Below are 27,720 nucleotides of genomic sequence, written 5' to 3' on the forward strand. Positions count from 1 at the left end.
AGGTTTGAGGAGTTTCCTCAATCCCTCATGAATCCGATTATAAGAAATCGAAGCTTGACGAAATTTGACTTGAAAACTCAATATTCTTAACAAACATAACTAAATAAATGTCACTGTTCTGGACGTAAGTAGCATGCACTTATAAAAATACCATAGTCACTATAAGTGTGCCGTTTAGATTTGAGGAGTTCGGTTCTGACCATCATCAGCAGTTCCACTGTACCAAATGTCACTGTTCTGTACGTAAGTGCATGCTGTTCTTATAAAAATACCAAAGTCAGTATAAGCATGCCGTTCAGATTTGAGGAGTTCGGTTCTGACCATCATCAGCAGTTCCACTGCACCAAATGTCACTGTTCTGGACGTAAGTGCATGCTGTTCTTATAAGAATACCAAAGTCACTATAAGCGTGCCGTTCAGATTTGAGGAGTTCCATTCTGACCATCATCAGGAGTTCCAAATGTCACTGTTCCGTACGTAAGTGCATGCTGTTCCTTTAAAAACACAAAAATCACCATATGTATGCCTTTCAGATTTGAGGAGTTCCCTCGATTTCTCCAGGATCCCATCATCAGAACTAGGTTCTGAGAAAAATGGGACCAATCTTTTCAAAATCGGTCCAGTAACGACGGATATATCGAGGAACAAACATTTAAAAAAAATACAGACGAATAGAGAACCACCTTCCTTTGAGAGATTTGAGGCGGCGGTTAAAAAATCAGGCCCGATGTCTTATCGTTTATCGTGCGATCATTATTGCCTGGCAGAATGCGGCCCACCTAATGGTCAGCAATCACCATAGCCTATGGAGACTTGCAATTCCGGAGGTGTTAATTGCGCGTTGCCGGCACTTTAAAAATTTGTACATTCCTTTTTTTTAAGATTTTTTAAGAATATTGTAGAAAGGGAAAACCACAGCCGGAGCGTCCGCAGGAGAAAAGTGTGAGGTCCGCCTCCAAATTATAGAATTACTAGCTTTTGCCCGCAGCTTCGCTCGCGTTAGAAAGAGACTAAAAGTAGCCTATGGCACTCTCCATCCCTTGAAATATCTCCACTTAAAAAATCACGTCAATTCGTCGCTCCGTTTTGCCGTGAAAGACGGACAAACAAACAGACACACACTTTCCCATTTATAATATTAAGATAAAAAAAAAGACATTTATTCATGACGCTCACAAACACGTACGTACATATGTACACATGAAAAGCACAAAAAAAAACAGAGAACAGAACATTAAGTGCGCATCACTAAATGGACCCAACTCAGCATGATGCTAGCTGGAAGCCAGCGCTGGTCTTCCGTAGTTATACAACGTGTTTCCGGTATCACTCAAAACCTCAGACACCCCAACTGATTTTTATTTTTTTAAACTCATCTAGAGTATTCATATTTTAATCTGATGGTTACTTTTTTTAAATTGAATTTTTAATTTTCTGTACAGCTCTACTTGACTTTTAGCTCTACACTCAATAAAATAATTGCTAACTACCATCATAAACCATAAAACTATTTATTTGTGTACGTTACTGCAACAACATAAGGTTTACCAATTGGCAGGGTGCAAAGCGGGTGGAGGGGGTAGCTAAAACGATCACAGCGCTCACTACGGCCAAAATTGACATCTTAGTCGCTGACTTGCGCTGTCAAATCAATATTGCAGTAAACATTTTCATGTCGTTTTTGAGATAAATTTAATACGGGCCCAGTAAAATTTGTTATGGCGAATTGTAATAACTCCAAGAAAAGTAGCGACTAAATTCTAGCTATTTCCAAGACCGTGGTGGAAACGAAACCACCGTTCAAGTGAATAGTTGCCGTAAGAAGAAAAGTGTCGTCCAATCTCTAAAGTTTTACTTAAAGTGCGTAATCATTTGATACAAGTATTGAATTGAATTTACGGTGAATTTATAGTGCAAATTTTATTGGAGGTAGAAAAGCCGACGTGGAAGCCAATCTCAGTTATGTTCGGTAATAATTTTATTTGTTTCCTCATCTGTGCTCCTGTTTACAAATCGAAACAGATTGACGAAAATGCGTAAATATCGAGGTTTCAATGGGAAGAAGGAGCACGAGAACAATAGAAGCAGAAGCAGTCCATCCACTGAAGGCTTATCACATTTTAAATAAAATTCCTGAGAACTTATTTCATCGCATTCATGATTGTATTTGATGTGATATCTGGTAAACCTCCAATATTTTCAAGTAAATGAAACAAGTTTATGTAATGTATATTATAATTAAACGTTATTATAGCTAGTTTGTTTTTATTTTACAATAAACCCTGTACCCTGCAATGATACTTATATAATACCTATAGTTAGCCTATGAAAATGACAGGATAGCAGTGAACTGATCAACTATTTCAAAAGCCAATGATTTATTTATACTTTATTGCACATAGGTACAAATGGTGTAAAAAAGTCTTCAATCTCTAGAAAATGCCCAGCTAGCACCAATTTCTTGTCTTTATTCATCGTCTTAGGTTGGAAAATGATTTCGTGAGCGATGGCACGAAACCCCGTTTTAGTCACCAGTTTGTTAATTTCTCACTGAAAACAACAATTTTAATGTTATTGGCGATAAAAATTGTCTAATATAGTAAAATAACACAAGATTTCATTAATTTTTTCACAATTTTTACTTACTTCTCGCTTAACAGCGGCGACAATATTGTCCATAATGGTCACCTGTCACGTGGCGTGTCGTCGCGCACGGTCCCAATAGACAGCTAAGATGTCACTGTAAAACACTTTAAAACTTTGTCACAGTAAACTTCAAATTGGACAGGTAATCGCAGTAAGCCAATTTAAACCCAATATTCAAAATGACAAGGTTGTAATTAGGTACGAGTTCCATTTGTTATGACGTCAAACTCGTAGCGGAAAAAATAATCGTTCAAGTAACCAGCCAGTATTAATACCCCTAAATACTGAAAAAGGTAAACAACCTCTAGCAATGCGATATATACAATGTTGTATTACGAGTACAATAGAATAGGCACGTAAAAAATAACGAATAATACTAATTTAAATAAAAATTTTACCCCCATCAAGATATAGCTCAATCGATTCTACTCTCGATTCTGAACAAACTGTTTTCAGGTTTTTAGTGTTAAGTGAAACACGTATATTAGTATGGATAAGTAGAGAATACTGTTGGTACGCTGAAACTCGATATCATTCAGTGGACCTAAGACACCTAGACGCATTAAGGACAAAAAGATGAGAACGCGACAAAATAATTATAAATATAGTAGGCATAACTCGCTAAGCTAAGAGAACACAGCAAACAATGTTGTAATTAACTGCAATTCACGTTATTGTTAAACAATAAAGTCCCGTAAGTTTTCCCGCGGCGAATGGCGTAAAAAGTGTATCGCAATACGAAATACATTTCCGCAATACCTTGCAAGAAAACTTGAGAGTCGACTAACAAAACAAAAACAACAATATTCGTCCAATAAAGAACAGGAAGCCTATTCAGTCTGATAATATCTTGATTTGATTTGACATTAACTCATCAACCTAAGTGCGTTTTCACATTTTCCGATCCGATATCGGATGTCGGAAGGAATTCAATAGAAAAAATCCAAGATGGCGCCTGTATTGTATGGGATATCGATCCGACATCCGATATCGGATCGGTTAACGCACTAACGAACATCTTCGTTTCATCTAGGGCATAACATAAATGCTTTCCCAGCAAAGGCCAGCTCCAGACAGGATTATGGAATTATGATATGATCAGAAAACCACTCTAATTAGATTTCCGAAAAATGTTTGTCTTGTCTGAACTGAAAGTGAATGTAATGTATGTCCACCAGCAGCGTGTAACAGAACAAGCGTCTATGACGAGGAAATGGACTCGTTATTACATATAAAACTTACGGCGAATCAACTTTTCTTTGACCAACTTTTTGGTGCATATTTCCTTCGGGATTTCATTGAATATTTTAACAAATAATATCTTTGATGGTTAATCACATGTTTAGGTACGTCATCACTAATAAAATTCACTATTATTTAATGTAAAACAGGTTGGAAAAACGTATTTATCAACAAATTACGTTCACATGGACGAAATACTGACACTGACAGTTTTCAACTGCATAGCGTTCCGATATTATGTCTTGGTTCCAATTACAAGTCAGATAGGTAATAATGACTAATATTGATTATTATACTCCCTGAATATATCATTCAATGTAACAATTAGGAACAAATGTGATCTTTCATTGCGAAGTTACTTACTAAATTGATTTAAACAATCATTCACAAAATAATAATTATTTTCGTAAAAATATTTACGAAACACTCCACTATTGGACTACATAGGTATCAATAGCAATAGCTCTGTCTCTCTCTAAAACACGTGCAGTCATGCAGGTGTTACTATTGAGAAGCAAAAACGTACGTGCTGAGCTGTCTTGGACAATAATGCCTAAGGCATACGGCTTAGTAAACAAACCAGTTATGATCTTTTTCTTATGTGCGCAAGTTAATGGCTTTCTGTCGATATTGTGTCTGCGGTATGTCTGCAGTCCGCGTTATGTCTGTAAAACGTCTGCATTGTGTCTGCAAAACGTCTGCAGTCCGCGTTATGTCTGCAAAACGTCTGTATTGTGTCTGCAAAACGTCTGCAGTCCGCGTTATGTCTGCAAAACGTCTGTATTGTGTCTGCAAAACGTCTGCAGTCCGCGTTATGTCTGTAAAACGTCTGCATTGTTTCTGCAAAACGTCTGCAGTCCGCGTTATGTCTGTAAAACGTCTGCATTGTGTCTGCAAAACGTCTGCAGTCCACGGTATGTCTGCAAAACGTCTGCAGTCCGTATTATGTCTGGATTAAAGGCTATAAAAGGGTCGGGGCGAGCTGACGCGGGGCATTCTTAAAATATCTATAAGACTAACAGTGTCTCTGGCTTTCGTGTGTTATACTGGTGAGTGAAGTTGTTCTGCTATTATTTCTCTGTTTGTTTTTACTTGGAAGTTATTCTGGGTGATTGTAAACTTTGAAATTGTGTCTCTGTTTGATTGTGCGGGGACAATATCGTCGTACAGTTGAATTTAGACCTGTGGTGGAATTGCTTTACTGTCAGTTGGGGGTTATTTTAGTGTTCTATTTATAGTGTAGTGTTACATTTAAATTGATGTGTATAGTGAAGTTTTCTGTGCTTTGTTTCATGAGTGCCGTCAAGCAATACAAAGACTGGGTCGATGTATGGCTGGTGCTTGGAGATAAGTCTGTGTTTGGTTTTGTAGGGAGTAATTCTTGCAAAACTAAGCTTAGATTATAGCTTGTAAAGAAAACTTCACTCGTTTGTTTAGTTGGTCAGTAAAATTGAATTTAGTAATTTTCTATGGGGTTATTTTGTGAAAGTTATAAGCCAGATCATTGTTTGTGACAGACTGTTGTCCGGCTAAGCGCTTTATACCTTGCGGCTGTTAAACATAAGGCGTTTAGGAGTCTTTTTGTTCCAAGTGGAGGCTTGGGCGTCTTTATTTACTTACAAAAGGCGTACTTTCTCACCGGTCTCAAAGAGTCCAACTGTTAGATGGAAGTGAGGACTTTCACGATTGACGAAAGACATTAGGAGTAATCCTTGCTCACTGAAGTCGGCAGTATTTGAGGCTGGGGTCCTATATATATTTATATTTATTTACTCGGTGCTCTAGTCCATGCTGGCGTTGGTCGCTGGGGATTTCGGTTGTGATCGATCCACATCTAAGTAAAGTTGATCGCAGCTGGGTCTCTCATGTGGCTGGTACTGGTGTGTCCTAGAATACTGGATATATACACGGATAGGGCGATCTACTCTCTGCTACCCTAGCCTGCGGGCAAAAGCAGAGGGGGGGATCAGAACTCAAGCCTATAGGTTGCCTATCTCAGCTTCGCTGGCTGAACTGTACAGCTTATGGTAGGGATACACTTGTGCATATTTTGAACATTAGATCTATGGTAAGTGACGGTCTTTGTTTCAGATATGCTAGAGTAGGGAAAACGATAGGACTAGGGTAAAGTCACACACTATTTCTATGAAAGTAGAGTTCTTTTATGATTGGTCTTGGAATATAATTGGTCAACGTGTATTGTGGAGAAATAATTTAAATGGTTTAAATGGACTTTAAATGTGGTGTTTACTATCTTAAAATATGTGGTAAAACTGGTAATTTATAAAATCTCTTATTACTTAATTTATTTGAGTGAAATTAATAATTGTTGTAGCAATTTCTGATTTTTCGGTGTGGCTGCGGGACACTTAGTGTTGCTAACTGGTTTTTCAAGGTAAATTCTATCAAGTTGGTTAGAGAAACAAACTATTCTTTGGAATAAAAAGCATAGGTTTGTTATAGGGCCCAGTGGCATGCGAGCGCCGTCCACTGATGGAAAGTCAAAAGCTTAGAAAAGTCAGTAGACTTGCTTAGTTCTTATAAAAGTTAGCGACTGCTCGGTGTTTCGATAAAACATTAGAAAGATCGAGAAGTTATGGTCTATTAGCAGTATTGGAGAAAGGGGGGTTTAGCTAGGGAAAAAGAGACAAAACAAAAAGGGGGTTAGTTCGTAGATAGATAGCCCTTCAGGCTTACTTGCTTAGGATCCTGATAAAGTGGTTTGATCAGGGGCCTTACCATGATCTCTTAACGCGATTCAGTTTAGGACCTAAACTGAACTGCGTCGCTATTTTCTACCACGACGTTGTTATTGCGATCAAATTTCGATCGAGCGAGCGATAAGCGTCCCAGCCGTTTCATTCACTCATCTCAAGTGTATTTCGTACCATGACATGCCACTTGAGCCTAAACTGAATCGCAGGAATGTCAAATTTAGCGATTCATAAAAAGTTACTCACTTACCGCATTATTCTGAATCGCTTTGTTGTAACACTAGCGATACTAAATAGTTTTTTGTTTTTTATAAGGAGTAGGAGATGGAAAATATAACTAAAGCTAGTTTCATCACCTGATTAATTTATTATTTTGGTTTTTCGATCCTTACCGATTCGATAATAAAATATAAAGTTTTATGATTTTGTTTAGTAATATTTACGGACCAACTATTCCAACTAACTACACGTTTTTACATTTTTAGAGTGCCCTATGATCTCGCAACTTTCGCAAAAACGCAAATCAAAAAGAGCGAGAAAAAGTCTGATCCTTTTTTAGTCGATATGCAAGGAGTCATGTTAACACTTGCGACAAACTATGCCTAGGATGGCTAAGGAATCAACTAGGTCTAGCATAACTTAGCGATATACATTAAATTTAGACACGAGTGAGCTACCTACAAATACTAATGACTTACGTATTTGTTAAAATATCATCCAAACACTGCGAGTTCTATAGCCGAGCACAGCACTTCAAATACATAAATTAAAAACTTTATTATTAATTACCTACTAGTCAAGGGCGCGATGTTCTAAACATAAGCTTTAACGAACTGTTATTATATATATATTTATCATTTATTTATAGTTTTGTTCAAAAAGACACGATATTTTACACAAAATCATTGTAATTATTGTGAATTTTACATTTAAATATTTTAAATGTTTCTTTTTCCAGTTTTAAGAATAAAATAAAATTAAAAATTAGTAATCGTTCCTGGTTTTCGAACGATCAAACGTCACAAGGGGAAAACGAGATAGATTTATACGATTCCTATAGCGTCATCCTTTTCTTGTCAAAACGATTCAGTTGCGGACCAAAGACAATATCGGTCTTTCATTCACTTGTACGCGGTTCAGTTTCGACTCTGAACATTGGAGGTCATGGTAGCAAATTGAGACGCTCAGTTTAGGCACCTAAACTGAACTGCTCTGCGTTTGAATCGTTTTTAAAAAGATCGTGGTAAGGCTGCAGGTCAGGGGTCTCATACCGTATCGCAAGCCCTTGCCCAAGCCGGGACCACTAATAAGGCTTAGCGGATGATTACCAAAATATTTTTTAATATTTATTTCATGTATGTTACACTCACTAACTTTTATTCTAAAATTTCTTCATCACGTCATTAATTTTCTCACATATAACTTTCTAGGCCTAAATCTGATAAAATACTCTTCTATAACACTATATTATTATGCTACAATAACCTTTATTCTTCTTTAAAATATAAATAAATAAAATTTTAAATATTAGTCAAAAATACAGCTGATACTCATTAAAGGATCTAAGTTATCGCGTTTCACATCGAAGGGTTCTACTTATTCACGCTAGACGATCACAAGGCCAAATTTATGGGGTATATTTAAAGGGGGGTTAACTATACTGTTGGTTAGTCAAGTAAGTAAATAAGTAAGGTGAGCGGAGATTTAGTTACAAGCGGCTGGTCCAAACAAGCCGATTCCCACCGGCTCGCCTAAAATTGATTACTAGTAAAGTACCTAATGTTAAGGTAGGTTTATTTTTGCTCAGTGTTGCCTAGCAGAAATTTTCACCAGCCGCCACTGATGTCCACTCAACGAATCTCAATCCTCGACCAAGCCGTGAGATAAATTGAAAGAGTATTACCACAGTATAGTAATGAGTACTATCGTACAAGTATGGCCACTCTCGGTTACCTCACACCGCCTGTCAATAAGTCGATCTGTCATAATTATCTCACTCCTCACTCATACAAGTTTTGTACGCGTTCACCTACAAGAGCTTAGAATGTGTGCTTGGAACGCGCCTCAGTCATATTTGATCGCCAGTGTCCGAGATGTGGTATTTCGTAGCCAAATGCACAAACGCTTACGGTAATACATTTATTATATGTATATGTGGTTTTCGTAGCTACTGCGTTTCGATCGGCGGCGTCTAGCGTCAACGATTGTCATTTAGCTAGGTCGCCTGGTTCGATAATTTTGTGAAAACCTTTCGAAGTGAGGCTCGCAAGTTCTGCAGAATTTTATAGCCACCATTATCAACCCAAGTGGAGATTTGTAAACTACAAACAGGCCACTAAACTAAGTGATTGAAGGAAACGGCGACAGCCTAATGGAGACCATTATGGATAAGACTACTAAACCAATTACATGTAATAGCTCGCGATAGCTGACGGTCGTAAACTTGAAAACGAGTCGCGTTTTACTTTCGAGCAAAGAATCTTGATAACTATACTTTACCGTCAATGGTTGGAATAAGCTTTCCATTGAGGTTTTCTCAAGGTATTGTAAATAGAGTAGCCTAGTTTATGTTCAGTATAAAATTTGTGGGTTTTTGAAGACGTATTTGATACTGATGTTAGACTGCTACCAGTACAATAATGTTCTAAACGGTTGCACTTCCTTGTTTACTTTTTCAATGTTGGTATAAAAATAGTAGATATGTATATTTTAATGGACGTACCTGCCTACAAATTTCACTGCGTCTTGGTTAATCTTTATTGAGAAGTCCTTAAATTGCTTGGCAGTGGGTACACAAGCACACGATAAGTTTTTCGTACTACACAAAAAATAATGCAAATTACTAAGAAATCGCAAATTATTTTCGTATATTTCTTACCCACAGACCGTGCCCCTAGGCACCTCGAATATACCCATCACTCAACGGACCATACATGTTTGCCATGTCACGAGCCGTCAAAAAACCGGTCGAATCGGCCCCCAGCTACATATAATTCAACAGTGACGGATGATTCATGCATCTCATTATGAATTCACACATGTCAAACATGAACCATGGGTTACACTGAATTTAACCGGATTTAAACACCGTTAAGATGTGACCTACTGATTGGGTCGCGATTGTTTGCTTACTGATAACTTGTAGCAGTAGGTACTGAGTAGGTGCATTGGGGTAAATGCAGAAATTGAGTAAATGGGTAAATCAACTTTTTCTTGCCTGTTATTGCCATGGTTACGGCCCCCTGAGTCACGCTGGTTTCATGCCAAATTATATATGCTACTTAAACTATGCAAACATGCACTTTTCTGGTGTTAACAAGCCTTTTACTTAATTTGCCACCTACAAACATGGACTACATGCATATATGCTTGCATACTTAATTTCAGTAGCATAATTTAGCATAAAACCAGCGTGACTCAGAGGACCGTAACCATGGCAATAACAGGCAAGAAAAAGTTGGTTCACCCAAATGCAATAGGTAATTAATTCAAAATTCAAAATACTAGCCTACGAATACCTCGCACTAATGATTATCCCCGGGAATAAACTAGGATCGTTTTCGTTATACACATTTTTACACGAATACAAAGTCACATTGTAATCGGAAAAACATAGTTACCTCAACAACATACGAAAACAGGCCACGTACCTACCTACTCCTTTATTTTATTATAAATGGGCTTACTCTTGGCCACAGACATTTGGTACATAGCCGGCATTCCGGGGGGCCCCATGAAATTTATTGGTCCCCTATCAAACCATTGTTAAATCCAATATTCTTAAATCCGGACCTGTACACAAAACAGGAAAAATTAAAACGTTCATTAGACATATTATGTAGACATACTTAGATAAAATAAATTGAAATTTTTCAAAATTACCTCTTTGCTGCAATAATCGGAACGCACCTCAGAAACGAATATTTTAAATACATGACCTTATGCGTCTAAGTAATATAAATATTAAAACTAGGTGTTTGTACTGTTTGTCTACTTGCTGTATGTCTTCTTTCCAAAGTCCATCCATATTGACTCTTGTCCTAATGAAATAGAGTCGAATTATGAATATTTACTTTATTCTCAAAATAAAAGCATAGAGACAGTATCAGTGTATGAGTAATGTTTACTTGTTCCAAATATTTTTGACGATAATGAATACTTAGAGTATTTTGAACTTTTAGAATGCTTGAATACAGTTGAGTTCAGTTACATTTTTGGGTGTTTTTAAAAAAAATCTCGAATATCGAATTTCACCAGATCTCGACGTGTTTGGGCTCATTCTTCTCAGAATCACGAGCTTATAACCATAAGTACCTAATTCAGTAATTATCTGGAGACTAGTACCTATCACATAGCAAAATATAATAAAATATAAGCAAAGTATTTACTATTTAATTGTATTTAAACTGAATTGTACTTTAAATTTCTGTAGGTGGCTACGCCCGAGAAATGCAATTACATAAAGTGAAAAATTATACTGAATGAAGTACCCACTTATTATTTTAAAGAGAAAACGCGAGACCTTATGTGAAAAGAAGGTCGTGGCCCTCAAGCATGAATGCAAAAAATGTTAACGGTAGTACTTTGGTGCAATGATCAGTTTTGATTGAAACGCACAGTGTTAGTAATTTATTTCATTAACAATCAAGACCGATATCTATTTACTTAAATAAAGTAGGAATAATAAATAAAAACTTAGTAAGTAGATGTTGCAAAAAAAATGTTAGCTGTTAAGCAACATTAGTGTAAGATTAGATTTATATGAAAACTTCATTTGGGAGAGGACACTGACTTCTGTAACACAGGTTTTTACCTAGCTCCTACCTACTTACACTTTTGCTCAATAAAATATATTAACTATTTATTTATTTTTATTACATTAAGATGAATCGAGGCTAATATTTTAACTTGATATAGATTCTGACCAAAAAGAGTACAAATATGGCCGAATATGGACTTTGCCGAATACGAATATTCGGCCGAACATTCGGTTCAGCTCTTACCGAACCGAACATTCGGCCGAATATTCGGTTACGCCATATTTTTAAAGAGGATGTTCATTAAAATTATTAAATGATTTATAATGGTTACATATGTTACTACAACTATGTTCTTATGATTTAGTGGATAACTAAAACTTAGTTAAAACAACTCTGAAGTTTGAACTCTTCTCAACTCTTAAACTACGATGTTCTAACTTTTTCACAAAATAATTGTATTTATATTTTGACGCATAGGTAATTATCTCTTTTTAGTAGTTCCTTAGAAAGCTAATAAAATTCGGCCGCATACGAAGTACGAACATTGAATTAAACATCATTGAGTAAGTATTACTTTAGTTACTCAAAGTTAAACATATGGTTCAAAAGTTAGAGGGGGGGACGCACTTTTTTTTCCTTTAAGAGCGATTATTTCCGAAAATATTAATATTATCAAAAAATTATCTTAGTAAACCCTTATTCATTTTTAAATACCTATCCAACAATATATCACACGTTGGAGTTATAATGAAAAAAAATATCAGCCCCCACTTTGCATGTAGGGGGGGTACCCTAATAAAACATTTTTTTCCATTTTTTATTTTTGCACTTTGTTGGCGTGATTGATATACATATTGGTACCAAATTTCAGCTTTCTAGTGCTTACGGTTACTGAGATTATCCGCGGACGGACGGACGGACGGACGGACGGACGGACGGACGGACAGACAGACATGGCGAAACTATAAGGGTTCCTAGTTGACTACGGAACCCTAAAAAGGTAACATCCTAGTGTCGTTCCGTTTCTCACACGTATTCATTTGAGCGGGACGGCACTACAATGTTGCCACTTTTTAATTTCTATTCTTTTTGGTCAGTAAGTAACCGTTTGGGGGCGCTGTTCATTTTCTCCACTCAGTAACATATAATAAAACTGCAAGGCTCAGGTACTTATTTAAATGACGTGCAATTTTACAAATGCATCAAGCAGGAAGTGTATTAAAAGTAGATGAGTTCCGTAAACCGTCGTAGAAGGATTATAGAAATAACTTCCCTACGTTTAAACATGTTTATGTTTAACTACTTACTGCCAAGACGACTATAAAAACGTGTACTTTACTGGTAGTAAATACACGGTAAATGGTAAAGGTACAATGGGTTGTGACTTCACAACAACTCACAGTAATATAATGTTTGTTGTGTATGAGTAGTTGAGTACCTACTATAATAGTACATCAGTCATCAAGGATTGTAGCGGAACCAAGACGCCAAAATTGTCAGTGACCTCCAATTATTTTTCGAAATAAATTGTATATAAGGGCGCGTACACAAAATGCCATCGTTCAAGCTCCGTGCCCGTAGCGTAGGGACCTATCGTACAGTTCAGGCGCGGATCTAGGGAGGTGGTCATGGGGGCCATGACCTCCCCCAGGAGCCTAGTTTGGCCATATAAATAGACCACGTCACCCCACCTGGCACCTGGGCATTGACCACGTGGCACAAAGCTGGATCCGCCCTTGTCGTAGTTACTCTTTCTATCCGAAATGACAATCGTTGACCCTAGACGCCGATCGAAACGCAGTGTGGCTCTGTCGCCCCAATACGAGAGCGATAGAAATACAATAACAATATTAGAGTAAGCATCTGTGTATTTGGCTACGTACCACCGATCGTTCACGATTGGCATCTTGTCTACACGGCCAGTTCTCTTTCAAATTTAAAGTGTGAAGCAAGTACTTATATTTTTTGTTCGGCTATCGAACAATGGTACCTACTTGATGCTTAGTTTGATACACTACTTTTAATACTGATTGCTGATCGAGTGATTGAACTACCTCTGTAATACGAAAGTAGATGGATCTTATAATACTTATATCTCTGTATTAAGGTTTACGTGTTGTCTAATTCAATAACCGTGTTGATGATGGATCATGTTGTAGAGATACCTACAGCAAAAAATGTTGCAAAAAATCGTAGGTACGTATTACCACGTAGGTATTCTCAGATCGTAGTTAGTAGGGCAGAGGCCAATTTGGGGTTATTTCTTCTTAATAAAATGTATGCTATGTGGTGTCAGGTTAAGTATTTCACCACCCCCTTTCCTCTCGTGGGTGTCGTGTCGTGGACTATTGTATATTCAATTCAATTCAATAATTTTATTTCGGAAAAAATCCATAGTGTTAGTGTACATTCCCTTAAACCTATGTTATTTACATTTACATATTATTTATTAGATCTAAAAAAAAAACTAAAACTATAATAATACACTTGGCCTCTGGATTCCATATGTACACTATCCCAGTGTCTCCAGATAGCACAAGCAGGCGATTCCAACACTATATGGGTTCAAATTTGATGTAGCCGATTCTGTCACTGCAATAAATATCACAATTTTGTTTGTGTCTTAGAAATAAAGGGATAAGAGAGTGGCACTGAAACTTAAGCAATTTCATGTGCTCTGCCCAACAACGCTTTTGGAAACACATGTGTGAGTTTATGTATGTATGTATAATATAGGTATGTATATATTACAGGTTACTAGCCCACATCCGCGATTTTGTCCGTGTACAGTTCAAAATCTTTCACCTCTTTAAGGCCCAGCCACGACATTGGTCTAAGCGCGACAGCGGTAAGCGGCAGCCACACGTGCGAATGAAATGTCCCATCTCTGTGTCTCGCTCCAATGTATGGCCGCCGCTCAAAGCTGTCGCGCTTAGACCAATGTCGTGGCTGAGCCGTTAGACTTTTCATAAAACGACCATGAGAAGATGAATGAAAGTAATAATTATAAGTCTCGTTGGTTCTGAATAAGCCAACCTCATTTATAAGTATTTTCTATTGTTACAGCTCCCTTGACCTTCGCCGCATCACCCCTTCAAGATAGCACGCTACCCAGCTTGCCCCAAGAAGAAGAAGACAACAGTCGCTACAAGACTCTAGAAGCCAACGCCACGCTGCTTAAACTGCTGGTGAACGACAAGGACGGAGTCAGCAAGTGAGAACCTGCATACATTTTTGCCTATTTTCCCAAAAGAAACCCACATGAAACTACATAAGTTTCAGAGGCACTTGTAGCAATGGACGGGTTTAAGGACGCTGAAATTGCGATATCTCAATGACAGGTTGCTGTTAAACCCAAATCCCAAAGTCGACTTCTATGACACCCACGGGAGGTAAAGGAGTGGTGAAATTCTTAGCCCGTCACCTAGAGCACCCGTCGGCAAGTGATTCGTTGCTCTGGCTATAGACTATATAATAGCTCAGAATACAAACGTAATGTCACGCTGTTTAGCTACAAAGACGGAGTCTGCCACGGAAGTGAGTGAATAATAGAACTATAGTATATTAGTAATAGATACGTATGTACGAGTAACGCGTAGTATTACTCATTTATTTGTTTTCAATTAACACACTCACGGCGGCCTAGGTTGGTTAAAATAGTAAACAATGATTTGCCATCTAAGGATCTGCCTATCTATGTGCTGACACCTCAGATCCTTTCAAAACAACGTGAAATCGGTCCAGTAGCCGACGACGCGACTACAGTGCATCACGAATGAGTATGGTGGCTAGAGCTTCCAACATTGTGCAACTATAATGAGTGTGGTAGTGTCAGAAAAGCGCTGCGGCATCGTCGTTAAAGCGACGCTGACAGTACCGTAAGGACAGTCGGACAACGAATAGGCAAGTATATATTTAGGCCACTAATGCTAAGTACTATTCACGGTAAACATCTAATACGATAGACCGATAGTGCTGATATAGCATGAATTGCCGTAGGCATACAGTTCTCAAATCAGTGACAAAGATAAGTTCTAACAATATTTACATAGACCAGTGCAGAATCTAAGCTCGGTAGCCACGAGAACTAAAGACAAACATTGCTGCATGTTGTGAGTATATTTTAATGATTATGTGACCTGCAACTAAATCTTAATACCTACTAATGAAACTTTTCTGGGTTTTTTAATGCCTGTAGAAAAGTGTAAAGTGTGTACCTAAACAACATCCTGATGTTGATATTTTTTCATGAAGGTAAATTTTTTCGCGATGTCGTGTTAAGTCCCAAAAAAAAAGTGGCTCCGTATTGTATAAGTATGACCTTTACTCACTGTATACAGCTGTGTACAGCGTGCAAGTGTTGTGAGTGCAACGTTCTATATCTCAGCGTGGTTGCGTAAGAGAGGAAACGTCAAGTTCAATCAGCTGCTACTTACTCACTTGTGTTTACTTTGTTGATTCACGTCCTCGCGTCTACCGCACATTTGTAACGTCTACTCTCAGCACGCTGTTTTTAACCCCTGACGCTAAAACGACGGGGTGTTATAAGTTTGACGTGTTTGTCTGTCTGTCTGTCTGTTTGTGTGTGTGTCTGTCTGTGGCATCGTAGCTCCAGGCCGGATGAACCGATTTAGATTTAGTTTTTTTTTGTTTGAAAGCTGAATTACTAATTAGTCGAGAGTGTTCTTAAGCCATGTCTCATGAAAATCGATCCACTATGTCGCAGTCGGGGTTTTTCTCAAAATTTTTATTTTGTGGTTATTTATAGAACAGAAGCTTGATGTACAGTCAGCTGCAGAGAAAAGTAGACCCCCCTGCCCTGCATATAAATTTGTATGCACGGGGGTCTACTTTTCTCTGCAGCTGACTGTACATACAAGTGGGCTAAAATTTTCCAAAGAAATAAATTGAAATAGATATCATACACGAAAGAAAAAACAACAAGGCCCACATCCGAGAATGGTGGCCGAGCCGGGAAACGAACCCGGGTCTTCAGCTTACGCGGCTAACGTCATTACCACAAGACCACCCGCCTGCCAAAGAAACTTTACCTATTAGGTACACCTATAGGTATGTACCGCTTGCCACCAGCAAATTTAGTTATACAGACGCTCTGAATACCCGCAAATCCGAAGGATCAAGAACACTGACAACATAAGGGCATTTAAGTCAGTTCTCAGAGCGCATTGTTATGTATAAGCTCGAGATTCCTTTCTCCGTCCCTGACATAACGGACTCTCCGAGCGGGAACACGTTTTACGCACTTTAATTGAATTGATTACGATGATTTGACTTTCGAAATGCGCTTGCACGCTTCTTGTTAGATGCAATTGTTTTTCTAATAGATACGTGTTAATTATTAATGAACTATTGTTAAGCGGTGTATTGTTTTAAGTAGCTGAAGCGGTACGGAGAGGGAATCGGTTAATTTTGCGATTGTACCTACATAATAATCATAATATGTAAGGCATTCCACTTATAATTTATAATGCCTGTGTTTTATGTAATTTTGTAGCGTTTCTGCACAGCTAGGTATTTCATGGTGTAAGTAGGTATTAAGTAATAAAAATCTTAAGACTTAGGTTTAAGGATTTCTTTACATGTGGATGACATGATAGTTATTGTTAGTGGAGATTTTTATACAGTAGCTTGTCTGGACAGCCTAGACTAGAGTCAGTATATTTCCAATCTATCTCAATGATGACATCTGACCCTTTAGCAACTTGCCTTGTGGCGCGCGAGTCCATACATCAAGCGCGACTTGAAGTCGCGCGCGACAAGGCAAGTTGTGCTAGAGGGGATCATTCAATAACCTAAAATATTGTCTCCAGGTCCGAGGTGTTCGACATGCTTCACTCGCGCGACGACAATGAACAACATATCGACCTGCCTTCCTTTCCCGAAGACGAAGAAATCACGCGTGCTGATGGCCCTCCAGACTCACAGGCAGAGTTCTTACAAGGTAATATAACGACACAACTTCAGGACCGAGCTATATATATACAAATAACATTTGATATGTCCCCGAAAATGGAAAATCTCACGCGCAGATGATCCCCCGGATTCACAAGGAGAGTTCTTGCAAGTTGGGCAATGGGGACTATACCTATCGTTTTTTTTTTGTTTGCACACCAGTGTTGTGTAAGGTCGAGAGATATAGTTGTCAAAGTTAAAGACTATTTATAAGATTGGCACCGAAACAAAGTTCTGAATGTCATTAATTTATTATGAATAATATCTACATTATTAATTATAAATAACTTATTATCATATTTTTAGGCCTCTTTTTCTTTATTCCGCTTTCAAAACGTTCACATTCATCGCCAAATAATTCATATTGGCGATAATTTCACGAAGGAGATCACTTTTCAACATGTAAATTAAAGAAATTGTAATTTATGTCACGAAGCCCGCCAAAACCAGTAGTACCTAGTAGTAGTTTTTTTTGCACCTCACGCGACAACAGCGCCTCTAGTGGCAAATTCATTCGCGATAGCCCCCATTACTCAATTAGGCATGTCATCGTTTGATGAATTCAAGCCAGAGTTCAGCGTGCTACATTTGACATCGACTTGCCAGTTGGCTTCCTCAGACCTCACCGGACAAGCTGGATTTTTGTAGCTGGTAGGTTAACCACAGGTCAACTTTGTTATCATCACGAGCTCATCATGTTTTCTAAAGCATTTATGTGCTTAGTAAAGACACTAAAGGTTATGGCATGCGATGTAAGCTATAAAACAACAATAACATGTAATATCTTTCCATTAACTCTTACATTGCAGCTCTAACAATGGCTAACTCTTAAATTAACATGGATGACGCTCATAAAATACCCATTAAAGTATTTTTCCCCTCACTAGCTCGGAAACACGTGTTTTGTCCTTTAATACCAGCGGGTAAAAACGCATTTTATCCACTAGTGGGTAAAGTAATTTGACCTTGAATAAAGTCAAATTAACTGCTTTAAAATTGATAAAAGTAGGTGAATCTAGTAATATAGATGATTTACCACCTGTGGAACTACTGAAAGCAGTGATAAACGCATTTTTTGCGCTGTAGTTTCCTCGCTAATAGCGAGGGGAAAAGTTTTGTGTTACACTCGGGTGCAAATGTATTTTACTTCTCGTGTGTTAAAAAACTCGCAAGTTCAGGATTCTATTCTCGAACCACTCGCTCCGCTCGTGGTTCAACTATAGAATCCTTTCACTTGCTCGTCTTTCAATTCCACACTCGGCGTTAAAATACAGCTTTGCCCCCTTGTATAACAAATAACTATTATTACCGCTATTCAGAAGCCTCCGTATTTACACTTTTCTCCACTTGGCCATCTTTCAAACATGTCACGCTATTATGAAAGTTAAGCATCGACTTGCTTGCATTCAGACTTGTTTAACACGTGCCGCCTACGCAAAGTTACCAGTACCAGTTCCTGTAGCCAAGAGTGCAATCGTTGACGCTCCGAAACGTATTTTAGTTAGCTCTCCCTATCGCTCTTCCTTATTTGCGCGACAGAGCCAGTTGCGTATCGTTCGCCAGGGAGCGTCGATGATTGTACGTTTGGCTAGAGGCTTTGGCGTGTGAATCTTTAGTAAAATGCACTTACAATTCAAGTGGACATTATAACTGCCGCTATAAAGTACAGTTTTACACATAAACCGGTCGGTGTAAGTGTTCATGTTTATTGTACCGAACAAATAATGAGAAGTCATTGATATAAACACGCGTAACGAACACCTACGCTTTCTATTTAAAGCCTGGCGTCCACTAAGACTGAATCGAGCCGCGTCGAATCGAGTTCTCATACATTTGAATGCGATTCAACGCGTCGCTAATGGACGCAGTCTCATAAAGCCTCCCATTCACGGTGCGGTTCATCGCTTCGATCGATCGGACAGATATCGTGAACGATCGGTCGCATCGAAAGCGCCAGCCACGCACGAGGCGATCGATCGTTTACGATATCGTATACCATCCCCCCGCCCCGCCCCGGCCCCCGTTACTACGAGACGGAATAATAAATATAGTAGGTAATTATGAGATAAAAATCGCAAGGGGCCACACACTTTCGATCGCACGGGATTTGTTGCGATTTGCGACATCGTATGCGGTCAAGTAGATCGTTAACGATGTTGACATACACTATCGATCGGTCGTTTCGATTAATCTGTTGCGACGGATCGTACAGATATATCGTACCGTGAATGCGAACTAACGAAACGAGGCTCGACTCGGCGCGCCTAGTGGACGCCAGGCTTAACGGCGGCACTTTTATACCTTTTTTAATACCTTTTCACAAGGGCTGATGATGTGGAATTAATAAGATGACTACTTAGTACAAAGCTTGCTACAGAAATGAAGATCAATGAAAAGCGTATTTAGGAAATTTCTTCATGATTTCTATGGTGCGATTAACCAAACTTTCAGATTTGACTGGACCACCCAAGCGCTTATTAATTTCGAAATCATTTCGTTAGAAAGTTTTTGTGTGACTAGGCATTGTGAAGATGGTAATTAGTCACCTACTCATATCGTGCACATGGACATTGTTCCAAGTGTGGCAAGTGTTTTAATGAATAGGTACAACTGTCGATTATTTATGATGGTGGACATGTAATATCAAATAAACACTGAGCACCCTAAGCGCGTTTTCACATCTAGCAATTTAACTATAGATTCGATTGGTAAACTACGTATAATATCGATGTGCAGTATCACTGTGCCTTCTTGGGGCAAATGAGGCTTATTCTGACATACAAGTGAGGCCCCTTCCACAGAGACCGAAATTTTGTCTGTAGGAAATTTATTCTTGTATAGCAGTGATACGCATCTCGGACTAAGTAGTAAGACACTTTAAACAAATACACTCACAATCTACTTAAATACATAATGGACAAAGGCACGTTTATCTCCTGTACATATATTGCAGTACCTTTGTTGCGTTTTGTTTTATAAACAACATTGACGAAGCTTGTAGCTAATAACGAAGAAAGAATTTTGTTCACTCGACGAAGCCTGCATTACGAATTTAAGAATAATAATATGGTCTCAAATATATTTTTCTTCAAAAAAACAACAACAGCAACATTGAGTAAATGTTATCTAAAAGCTAAATAATCCATGCCAAATCATTTTCCTTAAAATAATAGTGATTGTGGGTTGTATCTACTTCGAACCTCTTGGCAGTGACGGCAGCGGCTGCCGTCAGTCGCTCACCCACCGATAGATAATTAGAGGTTGTCAGTGGTCGTTATTTTGAATTAAACCTATAATGAACTCAATTTTGAATTGCAGGCCCAACCGACATCGTCAGCAAGGATTCAAAGGAGCGTATCACGTCACGGAGTGAGCCGATCGGCACCGCGGCCGGCATCATGGTCCTGGTCACCTGCAGCATTGCCTGTCTCGCGTACACGTCACTCGTGGTGTGGAGGAGGATATACTTGTGAGTACTTACCTGAGTACTAACACTAAATAAGTGTAAGTAAGAGGCCGATAGGCATCGGAGCCGGCATCATGTTGTTGGTTTGGTCATTTGCTGCATCACCTACTTTGCGCGTGTGCTGGTGGTGTGAAGAACATTAATTGGGTGTAGTTTGTGAGTTTGCATTACTTTGGTACTGACAAATTATGTAGTGATGCCCATTAGCAACAGAAACGAATCGTTTAAGTCACCTGCCTCATCACAGCAAATACCTTGAAGAACCTTATAGCCGGATGTACAGTCGACCAATTGGAACCATGACAAAATGATAAGCAGTAAAATATTTCTTACAATCTGATTTATAACGTCACTATGACATAGTTCTACAGTGGCCTAAGGTTCCAATTGGTTCACTGTACGCCCGTTAGGTACTTACAGACTGAAAGTTACACTTAAATTAAAAGTTACTCCCGATTTAAGATAAAGATATTAGTGTTCGTTTGTTCATCTATATTCTATTCAGTGAGTCACAAACATAATATCTAGAAACTAAGCGTATCTGAACTAATAATCCTCTAAGAGCTTTGTTCGCGTAATTCACTCGTTATTACACACATACTTATGCATATATTTTAAACAAAAGCAACGTAGACAAATACTTATGAAGTCTCTGACACATTCTTAGTACATATGTCATACGCTTTAGTATCTTGACATTTTGACAGTGAAAACTATTGTTTAGAACTCAGTTTCATGAATTGCTTACATTTGTTCCGATTAGTCAAGGATGTAATGTAGCTATAGAAATGTAGAGGTACATATAACTTTTATAGGTACCTACATGAAATTCATTAAAGCAAAAATTAAGAGTGACACAAAGTGCCGCCATACGATTTTAATTTTGGCGGCGTGCACAAACTCGATACGGTACCTGCGATTTGTAAATTAGTTTAGCTTTCTAAAGTCTAATCTTTTCTTGTTTAGAAAACTTTTGGAATCTGAGACGCTAATATAATATGCTTACTTACTTTCCCACTCATGAAGCCAAACATAAGCAGGAAATCAAAATATCTCAGTAAGTATCTTGTCCGACCATACCGAAATTCACCGAAAACTCTAGGTCTTTAAAACCTATGACTGAACGTCGTAATTCCAAAGCAGTCTTTGTGGTCATAAAAAGGCTTGAAGTTTTATTTATACCGGCATTGTTATAGCCATTTGTTCGTTAGAAGAAGGGACACAAAAGTTTGATTAAAAGTTGAAGTTCGAACGTTTTAGAATTGTCATGGCGAAGGATTCGAAACCCGATACGTACCGTCGTCCAAGCAGTAAACTGACATATCACAGTCCTTATTGTAGTACCATAGAGTTCTAAAACAGTCTGATAAAGCTCATGTAGTACGTAGGAAGCGGTCAGTTGTGACGGAAGCGAGCCGTGGCGAGGGTCGCACAAAGAAGCCTGTTTTGTGCCCTGTAAATGTACCTACCCATACCCATAGTACCAGTCAAGGAATTAAATATAGACGCGGAAAAAGTGCCAAAAATATGCATACTGTACACGACTTTATTGCTTAGGGAAGATACCTAAACTACGTGACCATGTGCCGTTTTTAGGGTTCCGTACCAAAAAGGTACAACAGGAACCCTTATGGTGCGACTCTGTCCGTCTGTCTGTCCGTCTGTCACATTCCTAAATATCTCGAGAACTACTAATGCTATCAACTTGAAATTTGGAATAGTTGTAAACATTGTAAACCTCTACAAATAGAAGGTATAATTTTTTTTAATTTATTAATTTTAATTGTAGAAAATGGCCAAAATGAAAGGGGGGCAAACTGTAAATTTCAAGTTACTAGGTCAAGTGGGGTATCGTTAGAAAGAGCTTAAATTTAACGTAAATAAACTATTTTTTATAATTTTTTTCTTGTGGAAAAAAAAAGAATTTTGAAGGAAAATGTAAAAAAAAATACCGTTCCCCCCCCCCCTTATCTTCGCAGTTTACCAACGAAAAATTATGAAAATTTTAGGAAACATTGGTTTTATGCTAAATATTACAGGAAAAATATAATCGTGTTTGTATCTTGAAAACTTTTTTTTTAATTCACAAAAACTTTTCAGATTTTTACTTTTAATTTACCCACCTTTGCGGATGTATATAGTACTTCAAATTAATACGAGATGTTACGTAAATCATCTTCTTTCCAATAAAGTAAAAATTGTTTAAATCGGTTAACATTATAAAGAATAATCCCTGAAAAACCAACATACACTATGGTCGCGCAAATTAGTTAGCGAATTCACCGAGAGATGGCGCTATACACAATAATGCTCATTAGTACCTATACTTTTGTCTTCTAGTCAAGTCGTTAGAGTTATGTGAAAACATGAGATTATTTTAACTGGGGAGTTTGAAAGTTTGTACGGAACCCTCGGTGGGCGAGTCCGACTCGCACTTGACCGGTTTTTTTAAAAGGTGGTGCATACATATTTTTGGTATTTTTTTTGCAACTATATTGAATTCCTTGACGTACCTACATAGAGTACCTACGTATGTTTTGTACTCGCGCGTATCGGCTGCATGCTTGCTTGTGGAGTCTAGATTGTCTAAAAGGGTAGCACATATTGCTACTATATACTTTGAAGCAAGGAACATCACATTACGTGCACGATTGGTACTGTGCTCATTTTGTAGGCTTTTCTTTGTTATCCTATGGATGAAATTAATTCCAACGGCTACCTGACATTTATGTTTGATATGCCATAAGATTAGTTAGGTACTTGTTTATTTCATTTCATTTATTTCATTTATTTCATTTATTTGTTGTAGTCATGTACAATAAAATTAGGATGTTACATAATAAGGTACAAGTAAGGCCATGACACCCTGGAAGGGCATGCAACAGAAACTTAAAACTAGACTAAAAGCTAAACTTTAGGTATCACTACATAGTATAAAACAAAGTCGCTTTTTCTGTCCCTATGTCCCTATGTCCCTATGTATGCTTAAATCTTTAAAACTACGAAACGGATTTTGATGCGGTTTTTTTTAATAGATAGAGTGATTGTAGAGGAAGGTTTACATGTAGGTATAGTACCCGTGCGAAGCCGGGGCGGGTCGCTAGTTATTATATAATAACAATTAATTTAATGATTTAATTTGATTACATTCAATAAATACAATTCATTTAATATTCTAATATTATTTGAAAGATTATGGTATGCTATCCAAACTATTGTCATTAAGGAAATCCTTAACCGAGTAATAGCATTTATCAATTAGTAATTTTTTAAATTTGCTTTTAAATAATTCATTTCTAGGTTCTAATTTGATTGTGTTAGGAATTTTATTAAATATCAAAATGCATTTATATTGGGGACTATTTTTACACATTTCTAAATTAGTTTTTGGTAAAAGGAGTTTATTCCTGTATTGCGGTCTAGTATTTTCCTTATCTCGTTTTAATACGAATAAATCTGAATTTTCCCGGACAAAAAGCGCAGCCTGTAATATATAAATGCAGGGTAGGGTTAACAGCCTGTATTGGATAAAGTATGGGCGGCAACTGTTCGGGATCCGGATATTAGCTAGGATACGAACACATTTCTTTTGCATCACGAACAGCTGATCGGCCTCGGCGCTGTCCCCCCACAGCTCCACGGCGTAGCGGAGCCACGCGAACGCATATGAGTAGTAGGCTGATAACGCACATTTAAAATTTGTATTTCTTTTTAATACACTAAGTGCATATAGAAAACTAGACATTTTTGTTTTAATTTTTTGGATATGTCCTTTCCAATTAATTCCGGAGTCTATTGTTATGCCTAAAAGGTTGAATTCTGTGACTTCCTCTATATTACACGAATTGCTTTCTAAATTTAACTCAATAGGTTTTTTTTGTGCAGGTTTAAATTGTATAATTTTGGTTTTATTCAAATTAATTTCTAAATTGTGGTCACTGAGCCAGTTTTTTACCGTGAAAAAAATATTTTTAAGCTGATTATTACATTCTAAACTATTATTGCATTTAAACAAAAGAGAAACATCATCGGCAAACATAACGCAGCTCGTGTTCGTGTCTATGTTTTTTGGCAGGTCGTTTATATACGCCAAGAAAAGGAGACATCCACAAACGCTTCCCTGGGGGATAGAACAGGTTATATTTCGCATGTTTGACGTAACTGTTTTAATAGCTTCGGATTTTTCGTCGTAAAATTCTATTTGTACACATTGCATACGGTTTTGAAGGTATGATTTAAACCAGTTATGAGCGAGACCGCGTATTCCCATGCCATACAGTTTATAAAGTAATATTTCGTGGGATACTTTATCGTACGCTTTCGTCATATCCAACAGAAGCCCTACACTATATGATTTATTGTTTATATGCTCAAAAATGTTTTGCATATATTTATAAACCGCTAGTGACGTTGAATGATATTTTCTGAATCCAAATTGGTTTTTATCTAATATGTTAAATTTCTCTAAAAAGTTATAAACACGATTTATCATACATTTTTCGAAAATCTTTGAAATGGTCGGTAAGAGGGCTATCGGACGATATTGGGTAGGGTTTTTTGCATCACCGCCTGGTTTTAAAATAGGTTTTATTTTTGCGATTTTTAGTACATCTGGGAATTTTCCTTCGTTAAATGATTGATTGATTAACCATGTAAGAGGGGTCGCTAACTCTGTTGTACATATTTTTAATAGGACTGGTGGTATTTCGTCCATACCGGAACTATACTTATTTTTGAGCTGCTTTATTAATTTAATTATTTCGCTTTCTGTGGCGGGTCGTATGAATATCGAATTATTAACGGGGGTATGCACACAATGCGCGCGCGACGGATCGGCGCCGGCTCCAAGGTCCGTCTCGCCGACCGACGCGAAGTACTCATTAAACACGTTAGTTATCAGCTCCGGCGATGTTACTAGCGCGTCAGCTGTTTTAAGAGACATGTTTTTGTACGCGCTATTCTTCTGTTTCTTTTTTATATTATTTATTATGGACCACATAGTTTTCATTTTATTTTTTGATGTATTCATAGCTCTGGCGTAATTAATTTTTTTGGACATTTTTATACTACGTTTTAGAATCTTTTCATAATTTTTATAATGGTTACGAACTACTTCATTTTTATTTTTATTTGCCAAGACTTTGAGTTGCCTTTTATGTCTACAAGATATACGCAAACCTTTTGTTAGCCATGGTTTGGTGCGGTTTGTAGTTGAACATTTAATGCGCTTTTGGGGTACATGTTCATTTAATAATGTTTGTAGCGTACAATGAAATAAATCATAGTTAACATTTATATTATTGTTTAGAGAAAACATGTTATTCCAATTGATCTCACGTAATGCTAGTCTAAATGATGACATATTTTTTTCGTTAAATATTCTTTTTGTGGCGTAAAAATTATTTTGGGTTTTTTTTTTACTTGCATGTTTTGAATTTTATACATAACACTTTTATGGTCTGATATGCCGTGGTCCGTAACTTCAATTGAATAAGATTTAGTGTTGGTGAATACGAGATCTATACAGGAACTAGAATTATTACTTTGTCGAGTTGGCACATTTACGACTTGTACTAAATTATTACTTAACATTTCATCCGAAAGTTTTGTCGTGGTGGTATTATTTAAAAGCATATTTATATTAAAATCTCCAACTATAAGTATATTTCGTTTTTGTTCTTTCTGTTTAATTTTTTGAAGTATGCTATTTAGACAATCGAAGAATACATTAATGTCCCTATCTGGTCGATACATATTTATTAAAATTATATTTTGTTCTGGAATTTCAACAGCACAACACTCAACTATACACTCCCGCGACATTTCTGCGATTTCTGGTATTTCACGAAATTTAATGTCTTTTTTTGTGAGTATTGCAACGCCGCCGCCTTGGTGATGTTGACGGTAGTAAGATGCCGCGAAGTCGTACCCGTCGATGGAAATCGAATCCTTCTGCATTGATGAGATCCAGGTCTCTGATAGACAGGCTATGTCGACGTTTTCATCTCGTAGGAATGTCTCTATGATATCACATTTGTTTTTAAGGCTTTGCGTATTCTGAATCAATATTTTGAATTCATGTGCGAAAGGAATTACGCGTGCCGCTGTTATTCGTTTCTGAGTAGGGTGGAGGAGTCAATGTAGGTATTGTTTCACTATTTATTGCTTTTTGAGTGTCGTCTGATTTGTTCCTTGTTATCTCGAGTTTGGAAGTATCCCTTTCAATATAGCTGTTATGTTCTGGTATCCCTTTCAATATAGCTGTTATGTACTTGTATGTATTTGTGATAATTTGCTCCACTCCTTCACGCGCGTAACGCACGTTGCTAATACCAGTACTCGAAATTGTCTAATGAATTCTCATATCTACGTACTACGTAGCCAGTTCTGGGGGACTACCATGAAGTGCTTAAACCGTTTAGTTTAGGTTGAGAGAGGAACGGAGCTATGGAACTGTTATAGCTTTGTCCCTTTCTCTCGACCTAAACTGAATGACTTTAGCACTTAATGGTAACCCCCCTGTTCTGTTTCTAAAAACTGCTAGTTCTTGTTCTGACTCATAGAAACAGACGTAGACGCAGGCGCTACTTACGTATTACCAAAGCGGATCGAGTATTATTAGAGAGTTACTGTCGAAGTAAAATGTGTAATCACAGTGCATAGATTGCCATCTCTTGACACAGGCTTCAAACTTTTGAACTTCAGTTTTCACAATTTGGCCCATATTCTTAGCTCGATATGTTTTAAAATGTCAAATATTAATATTAGCGCCATCTAGCTGTGCGTACCCCAAAGGTGTAATGCCATCTAGGCCACCGTACCTTTTTCTGTATGGTACGTTTTTTTCTTATACTTTATCTGTCTATATGGAGTTATATATAATATAAGTCTTTGGTATTACGTACATCATGACATAAAT

The 27,720-nt window shown here is 37.6% G+C and overlaps 1 protein-coding gene across 3 annotated transcripts in view; it reads left to right on the forward strand.

Annotated features, from left to right (window-relative positions):
* The window catches only part of LOC125242556, an 83,273-nt gene that overhangs the window by 48,400 nt on the left and 7,153 nt on the right, over positions 1-27,720 (forward strand). For all 3 annotated transcript variants that reach the window (XM_048151322.1, XM_048151321.1, XM_048151320.1), the window contains exons 3-5: positions 14,429-14,576; positions 17,194-17,324; positions 20,654-20,804. In XM_048151322.1, the coding sequence (XP_048007279.1) occupies positions 14,429-14,576; positions 17,194-17,324; positions 20,654-20,804 (430 nt within the window). The remainder of the gene's footprint in view (positions 1-14,428; positions 14,577-17,193; positions 17,325-20,653; positions 20,805-27,720) is intronic.

This window comes from Leguminivora glycinivorella, chromosome 3 (genome assembly GCF_023078275.1).
Source record: "Leguminivora glycinivorella isolate SPB_JAAS2020 chromosome 3, LegGlyc_1.1, whole genome shotgun sequence".
NCBI lineage: Eukaryota > Metazoa > Arthropoda > Insecta > Lepidoptera > Tortricidae > Leguminivora > Leguminivora glycinivorella.